General features: G+C 34.1%; 1 protein-coding gene across 1 annotated transcript in view; it reads left to right on the plus strand.

Moving 5' to 3' along the window:
- The window catches only part of LOC145256495 (isoleucine--tRNA ligase, cytoplasmic-like), a 146,629-nt gene that overhangs the window by 83,671 nt on the left and 39,989 nt on the right, over positions 1-22,969 (plus strand). Inside the window, exons 14-21 of the mRNA XM_080115445.1 lie at positions 3,668-3,794; positions 5,645-5,718; positions 6,301-6,495; positions 7,449-7,535; positions 7,761-7,844; positions 10,870-11,014; positions 17,704-17,824; positions 21,284-21,375. Of these exons, the coding sequence (XP_079971571.1) occupies positions 3,668-3,794; positions 5,645-5,718; positions 6,301-6,495; positions 7,449-7,535; positions 7,761-7,844; positions 10,870-11,014; positions 17,704-17,824; positions 21,284-21,375 (925 nt within the window). The remainder of the gene's footprint in view (positions 1-3,667; positions 3,795-5,644; positions 5,719-6,300; positions 6,496-7,448; positions 7,536-7,760; positions 7,845-10,869; positions 11,015-17,703; positions 17,825-21,283; positions 21,376-22,969) is intronic.

Consider the following 22,969-nt stretch of genomic DNA (forward strand, 5'->3'; position numbering starts at 1 on the left):
TTGACTTTGCTTAATTTTAACATTCCGAACTTCCGGTCGTGTCATAGAGTAGCAGTAAGACGTCAGATTTTCTTTCACTTTTTTTTCCATCTTTGCGTCATGGGTTCAAACCTGCCTGCCTACTACGACTTTTTTTTTTTTTTTTTTTTTGCTCAACACACATCTCTAAACACCCGGGCAACACCAGGCACCCAGGCTAGTCTAAAACTAAGGGACACAACTCAAGCTTTACCTCTTTAGTCCACAATAGATGGGCTATAATCTTGTTAATACATAATAACAGTTGTCTTTTGTTGACGTTTTACAAGTAGTTGGCTCAATGAGTGGTGATATTTAGTTGTAAAGATGGTCGATGATGATGCAGCAGCCAAAGTTTTTGTCTTCAGCTTTAATGTGGTAACAAAAATGTAAACAACACTTTTGTTCAATGTATGCAGCGTGATGATGTGTGGAAGTGAAACCTGGCCAGTAAGGGTTGTTACATCGAGAGAAATGATAGACTGATATGATAGATATCTAATGGGGGTCGGGGGTCAGGCTTAGATCTGATGACCACAGAAGATTTAAATCTAGACAATGTATGGAAATGTGTGCCGAAGAGGCAACTCAGATGGGATGAATATGTTGAGAGAATGGATGAGAGATAGGGGGGGGGGTAGTAGGTGTAGAACAGTTGAGGTAGCAGGTTCAGTCCACAGTGGAAGGTGAAGGAAAACAGGAGGAATTGATAAGAATAGATTTGAGAAAAGGAGAGGATAAAGGCCTGGTCAGAGATAGGTTAGTTTAGAAGTCAATTTCTAAGAGTTGTCCACCACATGCCAGCATGTAAAACAGATGTTAAACCGATTATGATGATGATGCCGTGTGCTTTTTTGATATTTTATTCTTTGACAAAACTGCAAAGTTACATCTGAATTTTTTAGATGAGTATTCACTATTTGTATTATTTGGATTCTTTCCAAAATTCGTACCAGAACTGTTCACAAACGCCTGTAAATTCGTAGGTTAAAGGTTCAATCCTCCGTGTGGGCGACCGAAAAATACAATTGTGAATTACTTAGAACCTTTATTATCATTCAAACACTACTGTGTTTGAATATATGGTTAAGTGGCAATTTTACTCATTTAGAACTGCTTTAAAGTTTCACTGCTCACTCATTTTTCAACCAAATTTCAAACAATCATTACAGTTTATAAATCACCTTCTCAGCTATATTGTGAAAAAAAAAAAATTTTTCAATTTCTGTTCAGTAAAACAAAAGTTATGATGAACTTTCTAGTGTTCAAAATCGTAAAAATATGTAAGGAGGTGAGCGACGCTTTTATGACTGGTTTGTGTAGCACCACGTCGTTTCAGTAACGACTGTTGCTACTAATTCAAAAAAAGAAGTAACAAGTGAGAATGAAAGCATAAAAGGGAGATAATTGGGGTGATTTTATTGAAAGCAGACGAGTGCCGTACATTGTTATTACATATGTTATGTTTATGGGGGCGAAAAAATAAGACTGAAATTAAACAAAAGAACAAGTGAATTTATTGGAAGCCTGTAAAAATCATGGATTACAATAGAAAGATGCGAGCATGAAAAGTAATATGGTTAAGCTTAAACATGGAAAAGAAAAGGACAAGATATTCTAGTAAAATTATAATAAATTTATAACTTAAAATATTGCAGCATTGAGATTTGTTTTTTTAAATTCAATTTCTAACGTTATAAAATCAATTCTTAATGCTGCCGTTCCTTTTTAAGTAATCCAATTTACCAAATCCCCACTACTAACGGTTACGGCAATAATTTCCCATCAACTACGGTACACTCATTAATCCTTATCCTCGAGTGGCTTCTGGGCCTTGATAAGTGGGGACTCCTATGTAAAAAAAAAAAAAAAAAAAAAAAAAAAATTCCGACATTGCATATCGTCTGTTATTATGCTGGAGAGCACAAGTTAGGATTGTCCATACATGATGCTGTCCATACAGCATCATGTATCTCGATAGATGATGCTGTACGTACAGCATCATGTTCCAAAAAGTGGGAGGAATAATCTGCAATAATTTATAGGATACCCAATGCCAATGTTACCTTAATGGGAGATCTAAATTCTCCGTCACCTACAGCAGTGAGTATATCGCAAATATAACCAAAGGAATCCACCACTTCTACAGGGGAATCATCCAACTTCACCTCAGTCAAGGCTGGAGATCAAGTGGCCCCTTCTTCATTTATAGTCGTATCAGCTTTCCAGATAAGCATTTTTACTTTTTGTTGATCTATAATGCATGTAGACTGTTTCATGGCCTTGGATTCCACTCTTTTCCTAAACACGGTACACGGATATTGAAATAATAATCAATCCTTTGCCTTGATTTTATTGTGAACTTTCATCCTCATCTTCATAGTTGTTTCGCTACGTTTAAGACAACTCATCCTCTGACCTTCTTCAGGTGGTTAACTTCGACGAGACAGGAATGCTGAGTCTTGTAACTATATCCTTCCATGGTTGTTGTTGTATGTTTTTGCCCAACTAATTGTCTGGCCTGCTTTGGATAGGATTGAAACTGCTATCTTAAGACAGTATTCAACTGGAACCATAGAGACTCAATGCCACTATCCGCTGTGCCATGGGCCTCGAAGAGGGATCCAGGTTGGATTTTATTGTCTTATAAATCCAAGTTTTTGTACTTAATCTGATCTTCCATTGTTGGGTCTGTACTGAATGGTATTATATATTATTTTATTTATTTTATTTATATTATTTTATTTATTTTTATTTATTTTATTTTATTATTTCATTTATTTTTTATTTTATTTATTTTTATTTATTTTATTTTATTATTTCATTTATTTTTTATTTTATTTTATTTTTTTATTTTATTTTATTATTTCATTTTATTTTATTATTTTATTTTATTTTATTTCATTTTATTTTATTATTTCATTTTATTTTATTATTTCATTTTATTTTATTATTTCATTTTATTTTATTATTTCATTTTATTTTATTATTTCATTTTATTATTTCATTTTATTTTATTATTTCATTTTATTTTATTATTTCATTTTATTTTATTTCATTTTATTTTATTTCATTTTATTTTATTATTTCATTTATTTTTTATTTTATTTTTTATTTTATTTTTTATTTTATTTTTTATTTTATTTTTTTTATTTTATTTTTTTTATTTTATTTTATTTTTTATTTTATTTTATTTTATTTTTTATTTTATTTTATTTTTATTTTATTTTTATTTTATTTTTATTTTATTTTATGTTTATTTTATTTTATGTTTATTTTATTTTATTTTTTATTTTATTTTATTTTTTATTTTATTTTTTATTTTATTTTATTTTATTTTTTATTTTATTTTATTTTTTATTTTATTTTATTTTATTTTTTATTTTATTTTATTTTTTATTTTATTTTATTTTTTATTTTATTTTTATTTTATTTTTTATTTTATTTTGAATCCTTTAAGATCAAGCTTCATAATTTATGTATTGATTTTTATTTTTTTATTTTTTTTAGACTGTTATCTTTATCTTCATAGTTGTTATAAGACCACAAAATCCAACTGTGATCGTCTTTGTGGCCCATGGATAGTGGTGTTGAGTCTCTTCAAACAATATTTTTTATTAAACATATTTTTATTTTCTTTTTCTTTTAGGGTTCCTGATTTTGTCAAAGAAAAGAGATTTGCTAATTGGCTGCGAGATGCCAGAGATTGGGCGGTGTCCCGAAATCGGTACTGGGGAACTCCGATTCCATTGTGGGTCAGTGACGATGGACAGGAAGTAAGGAAATATTTCTAGAATTTTCTTCTTCGCATAAAAACAATTATATAAAAAAAATTCCAAAAAAAATTGATATAAAAAAAATTCCAAAAAAAATTGATATAAAAAAGAATTCCAAAAAAAATTGATATAAAAAAATTCCAAAAAAAATTGATATAAAAAAATTCCCCCAAAAAATTGATATAAAAAAAATTCCAATAAATAATTGATAGAAAAAAAATTCCAATAAATAATTGATAGAAAAAAAATTCCAATAAATAATTGATAGAAAAAAAATTCCAATAAATAATTGATAGAAAAAAAATTCCAATAAATAATTGATAGAAAAAAAATTCCAATAAATAATTGATAAAAAAATCCAATAAATAATTGATAAAAAAATCCAATAAATAATTGATAAAAAAAAATTCCAATAAATAATTGATAAAAAAAAATTCCAATAAATAATTGATGTTTAAAAAAATTCCAATAAATAATTGATGTTTAAAAAAATTCCAATAAATAATTGATGTTTAAAAAAAATCCAATAAATAATTGATGTTTAAAAAAAATCCAATAAATAATTGATGTTTAAAAAAATTCCAATAAATAATTGATGTTTAAAAAAATTCCAATAAATAATTGATGTTTAAAAAAAATTCCAATAAATAATTGATGTTTAAAAAAAATTCCAATAAATAATTGATGTTTAAAAAAAATTCCAATAAATAATTGATGTTTAAAAAAAATTCCAATAAATAATTGATGTTTAAAAAAAATTCCAATAAATAATTGATGTTTAAAAAAAATTCCAATAAATAATTGATGTTTAAAAAAAATTCCAATAAATAATTGATGTTTAAAAAAAATTCCAATAAATAATTGATGTTTAAAAAAAATTCCAATAAATAATTGATGTTTAAAAAAAATTCCAATAAATAATTGATGTTTAAAAAAAATTCCAATAAATAATTGATGTTTAAAAAAAATTCCAATAAATAATTGATGTTTAAAAAAAATTCCAATAAATAATTGATGTTTAAAAAAAATTCCAATAAATAATTGATGTTTAAAAAAAATTCCAATAAATAATTGATGTTTAAAAAAAATTCCAATAAATAATTGATGTTTAAAAAAAATTCCAATAAATAATTGATGTTTAAAAAAAATTCCAATAAATAATTGATGTTTAAAAAAAATTCCAATAAATAATTGATGTTTAAAAAAAATTCCAATAAATAATTGATGTTTAAAAAAAATTCCAATAAATAATTGATGTTTAAAAAAAATTCCAATAAATAATTGATGTTTAAAAAAAAATCCAATAAATAATTGATGTTTAAAAAAAAATCCAATAAATAATTGATGTTTAAAAAAAATTCCAATAAATAATTGATGTTTAAAAAAAAATCCAATAAATAATTGATGTTTAAAAAAAAATCCAATAAATAATTGATGTTTAAAAAAAAATCCAATAAATAATTGATGTTTAAAAAAAAATCCAATAAATAATTGATGTTTAAAAAAAAATCCAATAAATAATTGATATTAAAAAAAAAGTCCAATAAATAATTGATATTAAAAAAAAAAAAATGTGACTCATGTAGATGAGAAATTGTTTCAAAAATTTTTTTAATAAAATAATTTCAATTTTGTTTGTATAATGTTACTCATGAACATTTTTTTAAAAAATGGAAAGAACTGAAAAGAGAAAACATTATCGCATCTTCTCATCCATGTGTCGATCATTTTACTTATGATTCAATGGCTAACGGATAATAAGTTTTTTTTTTTTCTACAAATTCTCCATAGTTCATTTTAATGGTTTGTAGAAGATATATGAAAAAAAATTTTTTTTTTTTTTTTTTCAGGTTGTGTGTGTTGGGAGCCGTGAGCAGTTGGAAGAGCTGACTGGTGTTTATGTTGAGGATCTTCACAGGGAAAAGTAATTTTTTTAAAATTTATTTTTTAATGATATGTTGAAATGATGGGAATTGATCATTATATTGAATTCTCTTCTCTCCCAACTCACCATATTTCTACTCCCTCTTTCCCGCCATATTTCTACTCCCTCCTTCCAGTCATATTTATTTTCCCTCCCGTTTCCTTCCCCTTCTCTCTCTTCCCTCCTCTCTTTCCCTCCCCCTTTCTCTCTCCCCCATCTCATTCTCTCCCTTTCTTCCTTTTCTTTTTCCTCAACTTCATGTCATATATAATTTAATGATGTAATATTTAATCTGAGTTTCAGTCTAACATATATAGAAAAAATAAAAAAATGATTTTTCATTATATAATAAAAGATTGATTACTGACCAAAAGAAAAAAAATTTCGCATGAATCCTCATTCCTCCTTTATTTATCGCAAAACCCAAAAACTTTATTCATTTTCCTATTCATTCATTCCTCCATTTTGATTTTTCTAATTCAAGACATACAAAAAGAACCCCAAAAAAACATGAAACATTTTATGCTTTTAAATTCTTATTTTAACCATTTTTTTTAATGTTCTGTTCTTTAAAACTTTCAGCATTGATCATCTGACAATTCCATCCACGCAGGGTAAAGGTGTCCTGCGACGTGTTCCCGAAGTGTTTGATTGCTGGTTCGAGAGTGGTTGCATGCCTTATGCCCAAGTGCATTTCCCATTTGAAAATAAAGAAATCTTTCTTAACAATTTCCCCGCTGATTTCATTGCTGAGGGAATTGACCAGACGAGAGGATGGTAAGTTGCACATCAATCAGGATTAAGCTGCTCTCCTTTAACAATTACAAGACACCTTTCCACCACCAATATCCATGACAAATAACACCGTATCTGAGAATTCTATCTTCAAACTCCTCGGCCTAACATTCATGGGCAATATGAACTGGAACAAATACATTGAGAACATTGCAAAGGCTGCTGCAAAGAAGGTTGGTTCCCTCTATCATGCTAGAAAACTACTCACACCTGAGAGTATCCTGTACCTCTACAAGACCATCATACACCTATGCATGGGGTATTGTTACCACATCTGGGTTGGTGCACCTACCACTAGTCTTTCCCTCTTGGATAGGGTCCGAAAAAGAGTCTTCAATCTAATAGGTCCCACTTTGTCAACTAAGCTCCAACCCCTTCTCCATTGCCGCAATGTTGCATCTCTGTGCCTGTTTTACAAGTATTTTAATGGAATATGATCTGATGAACTCCTTGCACTTGTGCCCCCTCGACATACGTATCCCAACAAACCCACTTAGCAACAAAATCTCATTCTTCACTGTTGAGGTCCCTAGATGCCAGAAAGTTTTCTACTTTAATAGTTTCTTTCTTTAAACTGCTAGACTTTGATATTCCCTTCCTGCAGAAGTTTAAATGTAACGTAAACCAACATCTTGTTAATATTTCCTAGGTAAGGTCCCAAATAGTAGCCCCTTACGTCCAAATGGTGATATGCCTTGTTTGGAGTGAACATGACGATAGACTTAATGGAGTTGAAAAAAAAAATACCATTTTATTTTCATCTGCTTCATATTGAGAATGGATATTCAACCCGACTTGTTTCTTTAGAGATTTAGTTTTGTTTTTGATTTTCGAATTTCTATTTGAGAGTTAATTTAAAAAAAAAATAAATAAATAAAGATATCTAATTTCTGATTTAAATTCTTTAAATTTAATTTTATTTTGATTTGTTTCAGGTTTTATACATTGCTTGTCTTGTCGACCATTTTATTTGGAAAACCTCCGTTCAAAAACTTGATTGTCAATGGATTGGTTCTGGCCGAGTAAGTATTGTTCCTGTTTCGCATACACGTTTTTGCTCTCTGGTTGGTACTACTAAAACTATTCTGTCCAGTCCCATCAAAAATATGCGCCCCGCCCATCCGTCCCTACCCAATACGTGTGCCCTACCCATCTGGACCCGCCCAATGCATGCACTCCGTCTGTCTGTGTCTGTCTAACCCGTTCTTGTATAATAACTTTGCTTTTTTTTTCTTCCCTTTTCAAAGAGATGGTTCAAAAATGAGTAAACGGAAAAAGAATTATCCGGATCCAATTGGCATTGTCAACAACTTTGGTGCTGATGCCCTTCGGTAAGATTCTACTTTTTTTTTTGCTTTTAAATATAAGCCTATTAATTTTTATTTTTTTCTTTTCGTTTCAAACATCAGCCTATATATTTTTCTTTTTTCTTTTAAAACTTTGCCTATATATTTTTCTTTTTTCTTTTAAAACTTTGCCTATATATTTTTCTTTTTTCTTTTAAAACTTTGCCTATATATTTTTCTTTTTTCTTTTAAAACTTTGCCTATATATTTTTCTTTTTTCTTTTAAAACTTTGCCTATATATTTTTCTTTTTTCTTTTAAAACTTTGCCTATATATTTTTCTTTTTTCTTTTAAAACTTTGCCTATATATTTTTACTTATATTTTAAACATTAGCCTATTTATTCATTTTTATTTTTTCTTTCAAATATTTTTTTTCTTTTTATTTTTATTCATTTTTCAATGGAAATTGATAATTTGGATTATTTGAACTACTATTCTCATATTCTGTCCGAATGGATGAAAGGGGATTGCAAATTTGCATTATGATGATTGCTCCTATGCATTCATGATCTGAAAATTTCATCTCTCTGTTGATGGTGTGAGACTAAGAAAACAACCTCTATCCTGGAGATGCTTCATTGAATTCTTCCATGCAGAAAAAATTGAAACGATCAGCATTCGCAAAGCTGATGCAGTTGATGTGAGCACTGGCAGAAGATGGGTTCATCGATTTCAGAGTGGTGACAGATGTAAAGTGACCAAACTCACTCGGTACACCCATGTACAGCCACCACCCCTATTGTTGGCAAAAGTGCATTGAGAATGATGGTGACTATGCAGAAAAATCCTAGTATTTTACACACTATGCCATGGGTCATTGCGAGGAAAAAATTCAGTTGTAAAGTAACACTCTTCTGGTGGTTGAAGGTTCAATCCTTAGCGCGGGCGACACTCAAATTACAGTTGCAAATTACATAAGACTATTATGTTGTTTTCAAATCATTTCAGATGATGTGAAATTCAGGTGCATCTTCTTAATCTTAAGATTTTTTTTGTCAAACTAAGAAATTTCTATGAATTTCAAACAATATCCTTTATTTAATCCATGGAGGTAGATTGCTATCATTCCATCAGCCATCGCTGGGTTGAATTCTTAATTTGTAATTTTGTTTTTTGTATCGCCCACATGCAAGCATTGAACCTTCACTCTCCAGAAGACTGTCACTTGGAACGGATTATTTCTGAGCACTTTTATCCGTTACACCTCAGGTCTTGTTCTTGTCTTGAGGTGACGTTCACCTCAGATTGGTTAAGCCTAACGCTCCTTCAAATGAATTCAACGCATGTCGCATGAAAGCTGACCAAGCTCCCCAATCCATCACTAATGCTGACACTATCCACAGGTCCTTGCGAACAAGTCTAGTATGTATTTTTATTTTTCATTAAAAATAGTGTTTTGAAAGTTTAATTTCATTGTTATGGTGTTTTGTTATCATGTCCTCCACAAATATCTCGGTAAAACTGGTCTTCACACAGGCCAATCCTGTAATTATGTTGAGTGGAAACAAAAAACTATTTCTACAGATTACGCCATAGTTCAAAATTAATGCAAAGGAAAAGAAACTTTATTAAAATATAGTTTTCATGTTTTTTGGGTTTTCTTTCGACAGCCACGTAACTCTCGCTTCCCTTATTATGTCCTTTAGTCCTCACGTTCCATAAGTGACATTTCTGACAAAGAGAGAAGAATTTCTGTTTTCTGGTTCAAAATCTATTTCATCTAGTACTTATCATTGGAAAGGCTTTGACCTTACATCAAGTGGCTTCATGCTTTGTCAATGATGTGAAATTAGCAGAAAATGTGATTGCAAAGATGACATTTTGTCTTACCACCCCACATGCCTAAAACCGATTAATTACTGAAGTCTATTTGCAATGTTATCGGCCATCACCTATTTTTGTTTTGGCAGATTTGAAACACGATTTCGTACAAACTTTAAAAGTCCTTGAATTTTGACCTTTTGCCATGTAAAATCGTTATTTCTATTATGACCTTGAAAAATCCTTGAAAATATGGAAAATGTCTTGAAATGACCTTGAAAATTGTATTCTTTATGTCCAGTAAAAATTTGTGTTGAAATATTAAAAATAAAATTGAAGTAAATATTATTAAAGTATTTTTTAAATAATAAAAATAACATTAAAATATTTTTTAAATATTAAAGATAAAATCGAAATACATTGTTTTGAAATTGCATAGTATTGTGGATACAAGAACGACATCAAATTATACATCTGAGGTAGTTTTGTGATAAATTGAAATCTTTGTCTATTTTTGTTCTCATTTATAATTTAATCTTATAAATGTTTTTTTAGGAGTAGTGGCGACTGCCATAAATATTTAAAAAAAATCTCCCCTCCACATTGTACAAAATACTTTACTTTGCGTGGACGAGACTCTTTAATGGAGATCCCCCCCCCCCCCCCAAAAAAAATTATGATTAGGCCAGCCAAGCCAAAAACAAAAATGGACAAGATGGCAGCCATCTTGGTCGGAAATTAAAAGCTGTAAAGAGAGTTAATATTTGTGATGAAATAAAAAGGATTTAAAACGACTTAAAAACTCCAAAAATGATGCAGGCAGATTGCAAAATAACTTTTATTTGTTGCGCATTTGATTTTTTTTTTTTTTTTTTTTTTTTTTTACCACTTTTTTGAATCACTGTAGATTGTAAAACAAATCCCAAATTTTGTTTTGAAAACTTGAATTTTGTCTGGAGAAGGTCTTGAAAAAATTTTGAAAAGTCTTTGAAAATCTGTATAAATCCTATAAAATATAAAAAAAAATTTTTTTGTTTTACTTTTTTGATTTTTAAAAGATAATTATTGCAGAAAAAATTGAAATGATCACAAAGCTGATGCAGTTGATGTGAGCATTGGCAGAAGATGGGTTCATCGATTGAGGAAGAGTTGAGGAGAGAAAAAGAGAGAGAGTTGGAGAGAGTATTATGGTATTAGCTCAATCCTTTGTCAACGTTAATTCTTTTTTTTTTCTTCTTCTTATTCCAGATTGTACTTGATCAACTCGCCTGTTGTACGTGCTGAAACGCTCAAATTCAAGGAAGAAGGTGTACGCGAAATTTTAAAAGATGTATTCCTGCCATGGTACAATGCGTACCGTTTCCTTATGCAAAATGTAGAACGCTTGGAACGAGTAAGAATTTTATCTTTTCTTTGTTTTGTTTTTTCTTGAAAAAGAATTTTAAAAATTCTGCAACTGTTCATTTTGGGTGACAGTCGACAGATTGATTTTTTTTAAATAATCTTGTTTTAAGCAAGTATAATACTACATACTTGATTGCCATGCTGAAAATAGTAATATATCCAAAAATTATGAAAAATCATTAAGTAGAAAGTTATTTATAGATAAGTCATTTTTATGGAAAATTAGGTAAATTCGCATTTTTCTTAGATTTTATAAAGACGGTGAAGAGTTCACACACAGGCGACATAACTCTGAAAGGAATATTTTAGATTACTTGTGGCATGACTGCAATATTTGTTTATATCGATAGACTTTTTTTTTTTTTTTTTACTAAAAACACAACAGTGGTTCTGCTTGATGAATTTTTGTAATTTTTGGGTATATTACTATTTTCAACATGAAAAGTATGTAAATGTTTTTGTTTAAAACGATATTAAAAAAAAAATTTTAATTTTATATTTGTCGACTAAATCTTAACAAGCACCTTATTTTGTTTGGTCCATTATTTCATTTGACCCAGATTAGTAGAATGTAACTTTTTTGTTGAGATTGCTAATCTCATATAATCCAAAGTTAAGCTTTTTTAAAAAAAAATTTTTTAATCTCCAATTAAAATTTTCGATAAATATCTGATTTTGAATTTTTTTTGTTTTTTTTAAAGTAGTAACAACTTATCAAAGCCCAAAGGCCACTTGAGGATAAGGATTAATGAATGTACAGTAGTCAATGGGAAAATATTGTAGTAATCGTTAGTAGTGGGAATTTGGTAAATTGGATAACTTAAAGGAACATTGGACTTAAAGACAACCATATTGTAGTCAGTTGGAAAGCAGACAAACAGAACGCGGTTCCACAGGTGTGCAGTTCTAAGAAAGAAGCTTTGTTCATGGAATCTATGTTTAGGTTTAGGCACAGATAAAAAGTGGGAGAAATTATTGATAGTGGTTTCAGCTAGATGAGCGTTTTTCGTGAAAGTTTGGCAAGGGGGGACCATAGATTGGAGCTCAGACAAGCACCTGCGATGAAAATAACGATAAAACAGAGACAGGCTCGCAACATCTCTTCTGTGGGGGGAAAGAGCTTGCAGGGAAGAAAAAAGGGCATTCCCCACACTAGGCTTCAAAGTCTATTTTGAACTCTGTCAAGGTAGGATAAGATGCTTCTAGCAGCTCCTACCCAGATGTACGGATTGATAATTTGGATTATTTAGACTACCATTTTTATTTTTGATGTTATATTTGTAATGCTTCATCCGATCTAACCTCTGACCTTCTTTAAATGCCACTTTTTAAATGTGGGAAGATTATATCTGGACAGTACAGGGAGATGTGTGAAGAAGCCTAGACTTGAATGGTATGGTCACATTGACAAAGAAATGGATGTGAGTTTTTGGGTTAATAAATGTAGAATAAATGATATAGCAGGGTCAATTGTTAGAGGAAAGCAAGGGAAACATGGACCTGACGGTAAAATGGATAATTAACCCTGTATGGTCTGGTTGAACTAATTCATTCAGTCGTAAATAAATATAATGGCATAAATAAAGTGGGAATTGATTAAAACATGCAAGTGTCCATTGCTTACGTTTAGTATGTTGCCATTTAAAGTAAACTATATATATGAAAGCGAAAATGTGTGTGTGTGTGTGTTTGTATGTCTCGCAAAAACTTTTGACACAGGCGACGGATTTTCATGAGTTCGGTATCATTTTGAAGCTTGACATCTTGGACGACAAATATCGAAAAATTGGCCCAAAACATTAATTCCTTCACCCTTAACTGGACCCTTTTCTACAAGCAGGGGTGCCAAAAAAATCATTCCTTCATTTTCTCTCCTCCTGCTACTTCGACAATGACATCATGTTTGACCTAGAAACATTGACGTTAGTTTAAACCACCTGCAAGTGTTTTTAAAGGTTTAATTTTATTCGTTTTCAATTGTCTGTTTGGCATAGGAGTAATGTGTCAGGCTTTTTTTTTTTTTCCGCCTTAGCCTCGATGCTTCGGGTTCGAGCCTATCTTCCTACTTAAATTTTTTTTCTCTTTTACACCTTTTTTTTTTTTTTTTTTTTTTTTTTTTAAATGTTTAATCGCTGTTTTGCTTTGTTTTGGTTTTTCCAATTTTTTTTTTTAACATTGTGTTTTTTTTTTTTATAATATTAAAACAGGGTCACCCTCTCCTACATACACACCTCCAAACACCCGAGCAACGCCGGGTACCCTCGCTAGTTTAAAGTAAACAATAAAAATTTTTCTAATCCACTACATAATTCAGGTCATAAAAGTGTTAAAGATCTAGCCGAAGATAGGTAAGTTCGGAAGTCGATTTTTTAAAAGCTGTTCAACATGTGTCAGAATGTAAAAAAATGGTCATTAAACTGAACATTTTAATTTCAATAAATATATAGAACAGTTGAGGTAGCAGGTGTTTGGTCACATGTTTTGAAAATTTTGTTTGAAAAATTTAGGAAAACAAATATATATAGATATAATTGTTTTACTAAATGAATTTTATTTTGATATTTTTGAATGTATACTTTTTTTTTTTCCCTTCCAAAGATATTTTTTCTTCATTCTGCTGGTAGTAAGCACCACCTTGTCGAGAGTGTACCGAAGCAGCACTCACACTATGCAGGTTGAACTGGCTTCCTTCTGAGGAGGAAGTTTCATGGGAGTGTGAAATTCATGAGCGGTCCCCAATCATATGTACATCACTCGTCGAGGAAGATGACAACATCAGGTTTTTGCAGATTTTGCAGGGAAGTGCCTGGTATATATAAATGGTCACCCATCTGGTACTGACCAGGCACAATATTGCTTAACTTTGGTGATCTGGTGAGAACAGGTGTGTCAACATGATTATGCTCGATCTTGTTGACAGTTGTTGTAAATTCTGAATCCGATGTTTATCTTCCATTCAAAATTATTGTCAACCATGTCAAATTCAAACTTCACAACAACTATCAACAAGATCGGACGTATATTTTGCACTCTCGACAAGGCGCCGATTCACTATCAGAATGAAGAAAAAAAATGTTTTTAATTGATTTTATTTATTAAAAGCAATGATATTACATCTAAATCGTTCAAATAACTTGTTCAGACAGCAGGAGACAGCCAAAGTAAATTTAGAAAGGGATAAAAATGGACCTGAAAGATAAAGACCTCCACTTCAACTCTCTCTCTCCCCTCATCTTTCAACTCTCTCTCTCCCCTCATCTTTCAACTCTCTCTCTCCCCCCTCATCTTTCAACTCTCTCTCTCCCCCCTCATCTTTCGACTCTCTCTCTCCCCCCTCATCTTTCGACTCTCTCTCCCCCCTCATCTTTCGACTCTCTCTCCCCCCTCATCTTTCGACTCTCTCTCTCCCCCCTCATCTTTCGACTCTCTCTCTACCCCTCATCTTTCGACTCTCTCTCTCCCCCCTCATCTTTCGACTCTCTCTCTCCCCCCTCATCTTTCGACTCTCTCTCTCCCCCCTCATCTTTCGACTCTCTCTCTCCCCCCTCATCTTTCGACTCTCTATCTCCCCCCTCATCTTTCGACTCTCTCTCTCCCCCCTCATCTTTCGACTCTCTCTCTCCCCCCTCATCTTTCGACTCTCTCTCTCCCCCCTCATCTTTCGACTCTCTCTCCCCCCCCTCATCTTTCGACTCTCTCTCTCCCCCCTCATCTTTCGACTCTCTCTCTCTCCCATCATCTTTCAACTCTCTCTCTCCCCCCTCATCTTTCAACTCTCTCTCCCCCCTCATCTTTCGACTCTCTCTCTCCCCCCTCATCTTTCGACTCTCTCTCTCTCCCCTCATCTTTCGACTCTCTCTCTCTCCCCTCATCTTTCGACTCTCTCTCTCCCCCCTCATCTTTCGACTCTCACTCTCCCCCCTCATCTTTCGACTCTCTCTCTCCCCCCTCATCTTTCGACTCTCTCTCTCCCCCCTCATCTTTCGACTCTGTCTCTCTCCCCCCTCATCTTTCGACTCTGTCTCTCTCCCCCCTCATCTTTCGACTCTGTCTCTCTCCCCCCTCATCTTTCGACTCTGTCTCTCTCCCCCCTCATCTTTCGACTCTCTCTCTCCCCCCTCATCTTTCGACTCTCTCTCTCCCCCCTCATCTTTCGACTCTCTCTCTCCCCCCTCATCTTTCGACTCTCTCTCTCCCCCCTCATCTTTCGACTCTCTCTCTCCCCCCTCATCTTTCGACTCTCTCTCTCCCCCCTCATCTTTCGACTCTCTCTCTCCCCCCTCATCTTTCGACTCTCTCTCTCCCCCCTCATCTTTCGACTCTCTCTCTCCCCCCTCATCTTTCGACTCTCTCTCTCCCCCCTCATCTTTCGACTCTCTCTCTCCCCCCTCATCTTTCGACTCTCTCTCTCCCCCCTCATCTTTCGACTCTCTCTCTCCCCCCTCATCTTTCGACTCTCTCTCTCCCCCCTCATCTTTCGACTCTCTCTCTCCCCCCTCATCTTTCGACTCTCTCTCTCCCCCCTCATCTTTCGACTCTCTCTCTCCCCCCTCATCTTTCGACTCTCTCTCTCCCCCCTCATCTTTCGACTCTCTCTCTCCCCCCTCATCTTTCGACTCTCTCTCTCCCCCCTCATCTTTCGACTCTCTCTCTCCCCCCTCATCTTTCGACTCTCTCTCTCCCCCCTCATCTTTCGACTCTCTCTCTCCCCCCTCATCTTTCGACTCTCTCTCTCCCCCCTCATCTTTCGACTCTCTCTCTCCCCCCTCATCTTTCGACTCTCTCTCTCCCCCCTCATCTTTCGACTCTCTCTCTCCCCCCTCATCTTTCGACTCTCTCTCTCCCCCCTCATCTTTCGACTCTCTCTCTCCCCCCTCATCTTTCGACTCTCTCTCTCCCCCCTCATCTTTCGACTCTCTCTCTCCCCCCTCATCTTTCGACTCTCTCTCTCCCCCCTCATCTTTCGACTCTCTCTCTCCCCCCTCATCTTTCGACTCTCTCTCTCCCCCCTCATCTTTCGACTCTCTCTCTCCCCCCTCATCTTTCGACTCTCTCTCTCCCCCCTCATCTTTCGACTCTCTCTCTCCCCCCTCATCTTTCGACTCTCTCTCTCCCCCCTCATCTTTCGACTCTCTCTCTCCCCCCTCATCTTTCGACTCTCTCTCTCCCCCCTCATCTTTCGACTCTCTCTCTCCCCCCTCATCTTTCGACTCTCTCTCTCCCCCCTCATCTTTCGACTCTCTCTCTCCCCCCTCATCTTTCGACTCTCTCTCTCCCCCCTCATCTTTCGACTCTCTCTCTCCCCCCTCATCTTTCGACTCTCTCTCTCCCCCCTCATCTTTCGACTCTGTCTCTCTCCCCCCTCATCTTTCGACTCTGTCTCTCTCCCCCCTCATCTTTCGACTCTGTCTCTCTCCCCCCTCATCTTTCGACTCTGTCTCTCTCCCCCCTCATCTTTCGACTCTGTCTCTCTCCCCCCTCATCTTTCGACTCTGTCTCTCTCCCCCCTCATCTTTCGACTCTGTCTCTCTCCCCCCTCATCTTTCGACTCTGTCTCTCTCCCCCCTCATCTTTCGACTCTGTCTCTCTCCCCCCTCATCTTTCGACTCTGTCTCTCTCCCCCCTCATCTTTCGACTCTGTCTCTCTCCCCCCTCATCTTTCAACTCTGTCTCTCTCCCCCCTCATCTTTCAACTCTGTCTCTCTCCCCCCTCATCTTTCAACTCTGTCTCTCTCCCCCCTCATCTTTCAACTCTGTCTCTCTCCCCCCTCATCTTTCAACTCTGTCTCTCTCCCCCCTCATCTTTCAACTCTGTCTCTCTCTCCCCCCTCATCTTTCAACTCTGTCTCTCTCTCCCCCCTCATCTTTCAACTCTGTCTCTCTCTCCCCCCTCATCTTTCAACTCTGTCTCTCTCTCCCCCCTCATCTTTCAACTCTGTCTCTCTCCCCCCCCATCTTTCAACTCTGTCTCTCTCCCCCCCATCTTTCAACTCTGTCTCTCTCCCCCCCCATCTTTCAACTCTGTCTCTCTCCCCCCCCCCATCTTTCAACTCTGTCTCTCTCCCCCCCCATCTTTCAACTCTGTCTCTCTCCCCCCCCATCTTTCAACTCTGTCTCTCTCCCCCCTCATCTTTCAACTCTGTCTCTCTCCCCCCTCATCTTTCAACTCTGTCTCTCTCCCCCCTCATCTTTCAACTCTGTCTCTCTCCCCCCTCATCTTTCAACTCTCTCTCTCTCTCCCCCCTCATCTTTCAACTCTCTCTCCCCCCTCATCTTTCAACTCTCTCTCTCTCTCCCCCCTCATCTTTCAACTCTCTCTCTCTCTCCCCCCTCATCTTTCAACTCTCTCTCTCTCTCCCCCCTCATCTTTCAACTCTCTCTCTCTCTCCCCCCTCTATCTTTCAACTCTCTCTCTCTCTCCCCCCTCTATCTTTCAACTCTCTCTCTCTCTCCCCCCTCATCTTTCAACTCTCTCTCTCTCTCCCCCCTCATCTTTCAACTCTCTCTCTCTCCCCCCCCCTCATCTTTCAACTCTCTTCCCCCCCCCTCATCTTTCAACTCTCTCTCCCCCTTCAACTCTCTCCTTCCAAATAGGAACACACATCTTCACCACATTTTGATGCATCAAATTTTTTTTCGATTTCATATTTACAAATTTTGATTTAAATTTTTTTATAGGAAGAAGGTATAAAGTTCTTATACGATGAAGCTGTGGTGAAACCTTCAACAAATTATATGGATAGCTGGATCTTGTCTTTCACACAATCCCTTGTCAAGTTTGTCAGGGAAGAGATGGCAGGTAAGTTTTGTTGCCCCTCCCCCCTCCCAACTTTTCCTTATTAGGTAATTGGGAAATATTTTTTTATTTTTAGTCTTGGTGCTTCTTTGTTATTAGAGTAAAAAATTGAATATCCACTAAAACCAATGGTATATTCTTAAATTGTCGTGTCACGTAAGGGAGGTAATTAATTTCTGAAATCTTGGGCCGATTTAGCAAAATTAAATTTTAGTTAATTGCTTTTGAAAATAATTAATTTTTTACCTCATCGTTTTTTGTAATTTTTGAATATGTTCACTACTGTGACACGACAATTTAAGTAGATACCATTGATTTTACTTGAAATTCAATATTTTGATTTTCGAATTTCGTTCTCGTAATGAAGAAGCCCCTTATTCGGATTACTATTCTCCACTTATGTTCACGTTTCGGCCAATGTTAACTCGAACATTCTTCAGGTGCATCTCTTCAAACTTACGAACCTTCTAGTTGATTTTGGGATCTCAAATAGAATTTTAAACTAAACCCACTGGGGTAGATTATTCTCATTCTGTCAGTCATAACCTCATCATTTCACAGATCATATATCAATCAAGGTTTAAATTCATTAAAACTTTATTTGTTATCATCAGAATTTTTTTCATTTTTATTCCCAAATCATAAAGTCTTTAATGAAAAAGGTTTTTTCAGAATTTACAATTTATATGCCATTAAAAGAAGTAACTTTACTTAATCCATTTTCCAGAATTTCCATCAAACAATACTTGCTCATACTAGATCAGGCTGTCTGAAGATACTGGCTTAACCTAAAATGCAGCAAACATTTTCTTTTTTTCTTTTTTCTTTTTTTTTCATTTGCATTTGCAAAACTAGGTCATGTTTTGCAGGTCAGAACTAACAATTTTCCTCAACAAAACCAAATTCTGTGTTTCATGATATGATGAACTTGAAGCAAAAAATCTTTTCCAAAATTATTGGATTCAGCATTAATTCAAAACGGGTTGATATGCCATAATCCCAAACAACAAAACCAAACACTATGAATAAATATTTGAAGGTGTGCTCTATCCCTAGCATCATCAATGAACGTGAGGTAATCTCGTCACCATCGGACAAAGCCAAACTCTTTGCCAAGAACTTTGCAACTAATTCTACCGTATGCGATCAGGCCCCCCCCCCCAACGTCCTCCTGTATCTGATATCATGCTATGCAACATACAAATATCTGTGCGTGATGTTGCCAAGCTAATCAAAAACATTGATTCCAGTAAAGCAACTGGCCTTGACGGCATTCCAATTATAATGCTGCCCTGCATTTAAGGATTCAGTGATCGGTCACCTCCCTCTCAGTACAGACCAATAAGTCTCCTGTACGTCATGGGTAAGTTGCTGGAATGTGTGTTAAATAGAGAAGTAGTCAACCACCTCAGCAAAAATAATTTTCTTAGTGACATGCAATATGGTTTTCATCCTGCTAGATTTAGAGCAAGTGTTCTAACGGTTATATCTCATAGGATTAGCGAATCTCTTAACAGCAGCTTCTTTTCTAGGGCAATTGATCTTGATATATCAAAGGCCTTTGTTAAAGTATGGCATGAAAGTCTACTCCATAAGATCTCTAGCTACATTATAGCTGGAAATGTCTTTTCAATTATTAAATCATTTCTCTCTGATAGGTTCATAAGAGTAGTGGTTGGCCAGAAATTAGAAGCTCATAATATTAATGCTGGAGTTTCTCAGGGGTGTATTCTGGGCCAGCTCTCTTCCTGATTGACATCAATGATCTCCCAAATCACATCCTAAGATCATTCGTAGATATTTATGCTGACAACACTACCATCTATGGCAACACTTCAAATGACCAAGTTCTCTAGGATTCTCTCTCTGATCTTGATCACGTAGTACAATAGGGAAAGAGGTGGCTGGTTAATTTTATTGCATCTAAAACCAAGCTTCTATCTTTCCATCATCGATGCTTTGATCCCCATCTGGCATCAATCGAAATGAATGGCTCTCGTCTTGGGGAGGCTCCATGTTTTGACAAGCTTCTGGGTCTGACTTTTACCACCTGATCTGAAATGGAACATAGATATCAAATCTGTTGCCAAGATCGCTGGAAAAATGGTGGGATTATTCTACCGCTCCAGTGGATATCTCACTGTTGATGCAATTCTTTACTTTTATAAGAGCCAAGTACGTCCAAGGATGGAGTACTATTGTCACATTTGGACAGAATCTGCTAGAAGCAGCTTATCTTGCCTTGACAGAGTTCAAAATAGACTTTGTAACCTAGTGGGGGATGTATTTTTCTCTTCCCTGCAACTTTTTTCCCACAGAAGGGACGTTGCGAGCGTGTCTCTGCTTTATTATTTTCATACCAAGTGTTTGTCTGAGCTCTAATCTATGCCCCCCCCTTCACCAAACTTTCATGGAAAACACTCGTCTAGTTGAAACCACTATTATGGTTGGACCTCCTATGCTCAAGTCAAGCAACTGACCTCTAACTTCTTCGGAAACTGTGGCTCGTGATGTCAAATCTACCGGGAGACCTCCACATTGAATTTTCAATGCCTTTGTGTAGAATTCTGCTGAAAAGCAAAAACAAGCTTTGCATGCGTCGGCAAGAAAGACAGACAAAATCAGAGTTTCCTAACTACTAAAAGTTAATTTCACAAAAGTTACAGATCTTTTTTACATATGTACAACGTTTAGTTACTAAAATATTTCAAGTTTCACAAATCTCTCTTCTTTGTCAATGGATGCTGATCAGGATGGCAGAGATGGGGGTGGGGTCGTCAGGTGTTAGGAGCTATTTCTTCTGAGATTTTGGCGCAAAATTTGTCTGATTCGAGCGGTTATTGGCTTTTTATAGTATGATTACGGGTTGGGGTCTGGAAATCTGCTGAACCAATCAAAGCCAGCCATGCAATTCGCTCCCTCAAGACGATCATGTTACACTATCAATAATTTCCGCCACTCTTTATCTGTGCCTAAACCTAAACGTAGATTCCATGAACAAAGTTTCTTTCTTAGAACTGCATGCCTGTGGAACTCTCTTCTGTTTGCCTGCTTTCCAGCTGACTACAATTTGATTGTTTTCAAGTCCAACATAAACAAGTTCTTAATGAACCGTCCCCTTAAAGAATCCAATTTACCAAATTTCCACTACTAACGATTACTATATTTTCCCATTAATTACTGTACACTCATTAACTGTTATCCTCGAGTGGCCTCTGGGCCTGTGTAAGTGGTGACTATTTTGTAAAAAAAAACCCCAAAAACCCACTTTTTCCAAAATTATTGGATTCAGCATTAAATAACTAAAAAAAGATTGATATGCCATAAACAAAACAGTCAAACCATCAAACAAAAAAAATTTTTTTTTCAATTTTTATCAAAATGCATTTTTTAATTCACAAATTAACAAAATTCTCGATTAAAAAAGGTTCGTAATAAATGTTTTGTTCATTTTCTTTGTAGCATATCACTTGTATACTGTGATCCCACGTCTTGTTAAATTTGTGGACCAACTTACCAACTGGTATGTCCGCATGAACAGAAAAAGATTAAAGGTAAGCAAATGTCTCGTTGTTGCTCATTCTTTATTTTTTTTTATTCTTAGATCAATACAAACTACTGGGACCTGTGGAAATTTCACAGCGGCATCTTTCATATATAATATATTGCTGCTGGGCATTTTGTGGACATTCACCATGAATGGAGGCCCCCGCAATATTATTGTAGTGCTTTTGTTACTATATTGTCCAATTTCTACTGTACACTCTTTAACCCTTATCCTCGAGTGGCCTCTTGGCCTTGATAAGTTGTGATGCCTATATAAAAAAAAATATTTATCTAAGCAATCTGGTTAATGTAGTGTAAAGAATATCTTTTCTTATTACAGTTTATCTCCAATATCCTTATAGGAGTCTGTGACATATTCCCATTGTATGGATGCCCAGCGTGAATGAAAACACCACAATATCATTATACCATCTTTAGACAGAACAGATACTATCCTTGGATCCTAGCTAGAAAACCAAGAATGTATATTTTAGTTGCATGTACGACTCAAAAGCAACATCATTTATTTTTTGTTTAAATTTTTTTTTTTTTTTTCACATTGCATCTTTGGTGATCGGGAGATCCTATTTATTAAGAAGGAGGATAGAAGATGAAAGCGTACTACGAACATTAAATTAGCGTATCTATCTACTAATTTAATGTTCATATTATGTTGTCACTCCTTTTTAATAAATAGGATCTCCTGATCGAATAATTTATAATCTGGAAACCGTGGCACACCTATATTATAGGTACTATGATATTAATATATAGATACTAGAGCTGTCTCTAATATGATTGGATTAGTCTTAATAATCGTTAGTCATAAATCATTCAATAATGTTTTCGTTTGTTTTTTTGTTGGCAGTAAAAAAAAATGTTGGTTTGAATTATAATCTTGGTTATCTCCCTTAACAGAAACCAATAAAATATATTTAAAACCAATAAAATATATTTAAAACCAATAAAATATATTTAAAATCAATAAAATATATTTAAAATCAATAAAATATATTTAAAACCAATAAAATATATTTAAAATCAATAAAATATATTTAAAACCAATAAAATATATTTAAAATCAATAAAATATATTTAAAATCAATAAAATATATTTAAAACCAATAAAATATATTTAAAATCAATAAAATATATTTAAAACCAATAAAATATATTTAAAATCAATAAAATATATTTAAAATCAATAAAATATATTTAAAATCAATAAAATATATTTAAAATCAATAAAATATATTTAAAACCAATAAAATATATTTAAAATCAATAAAATATATTTAAAATCAATAAAATATATTTAAAACCAATAAAATATATTTAAAACCAATAAAATATATTTAAAATCAATAAAATGTATTTAAAACCAATAAAATATATTTAAAACCAATAAAATGTATTTAAAATCAATAAAATATATTTAAAATCAATAAAATATATTTAAAACCAATAAAATGTATTTAAAACCAATAAAATGTATTTAAAACCAATAAAATGTATTTAAAACCAATAAAATGTATTTAAAACCAATAAAATATATTTAAAATCAATAAAATATATTTAAAACCAATAAAATATATTTAAAAC

This window comes from Euprymna scolopes, chromosome 32 (genome assembly GCF_053919585.1).
Source record: "Euprymna scolopes isolate OS-2025 chromosome 32, ASM5391958v1, whole genome shotgun sequence".
Lineage (NCBI taxonomy): Eukaryota > Metazoa > Mollusca > Cephalopoda > Sepiida > Sepiolidae > Euprymna > Euprymna scolopes.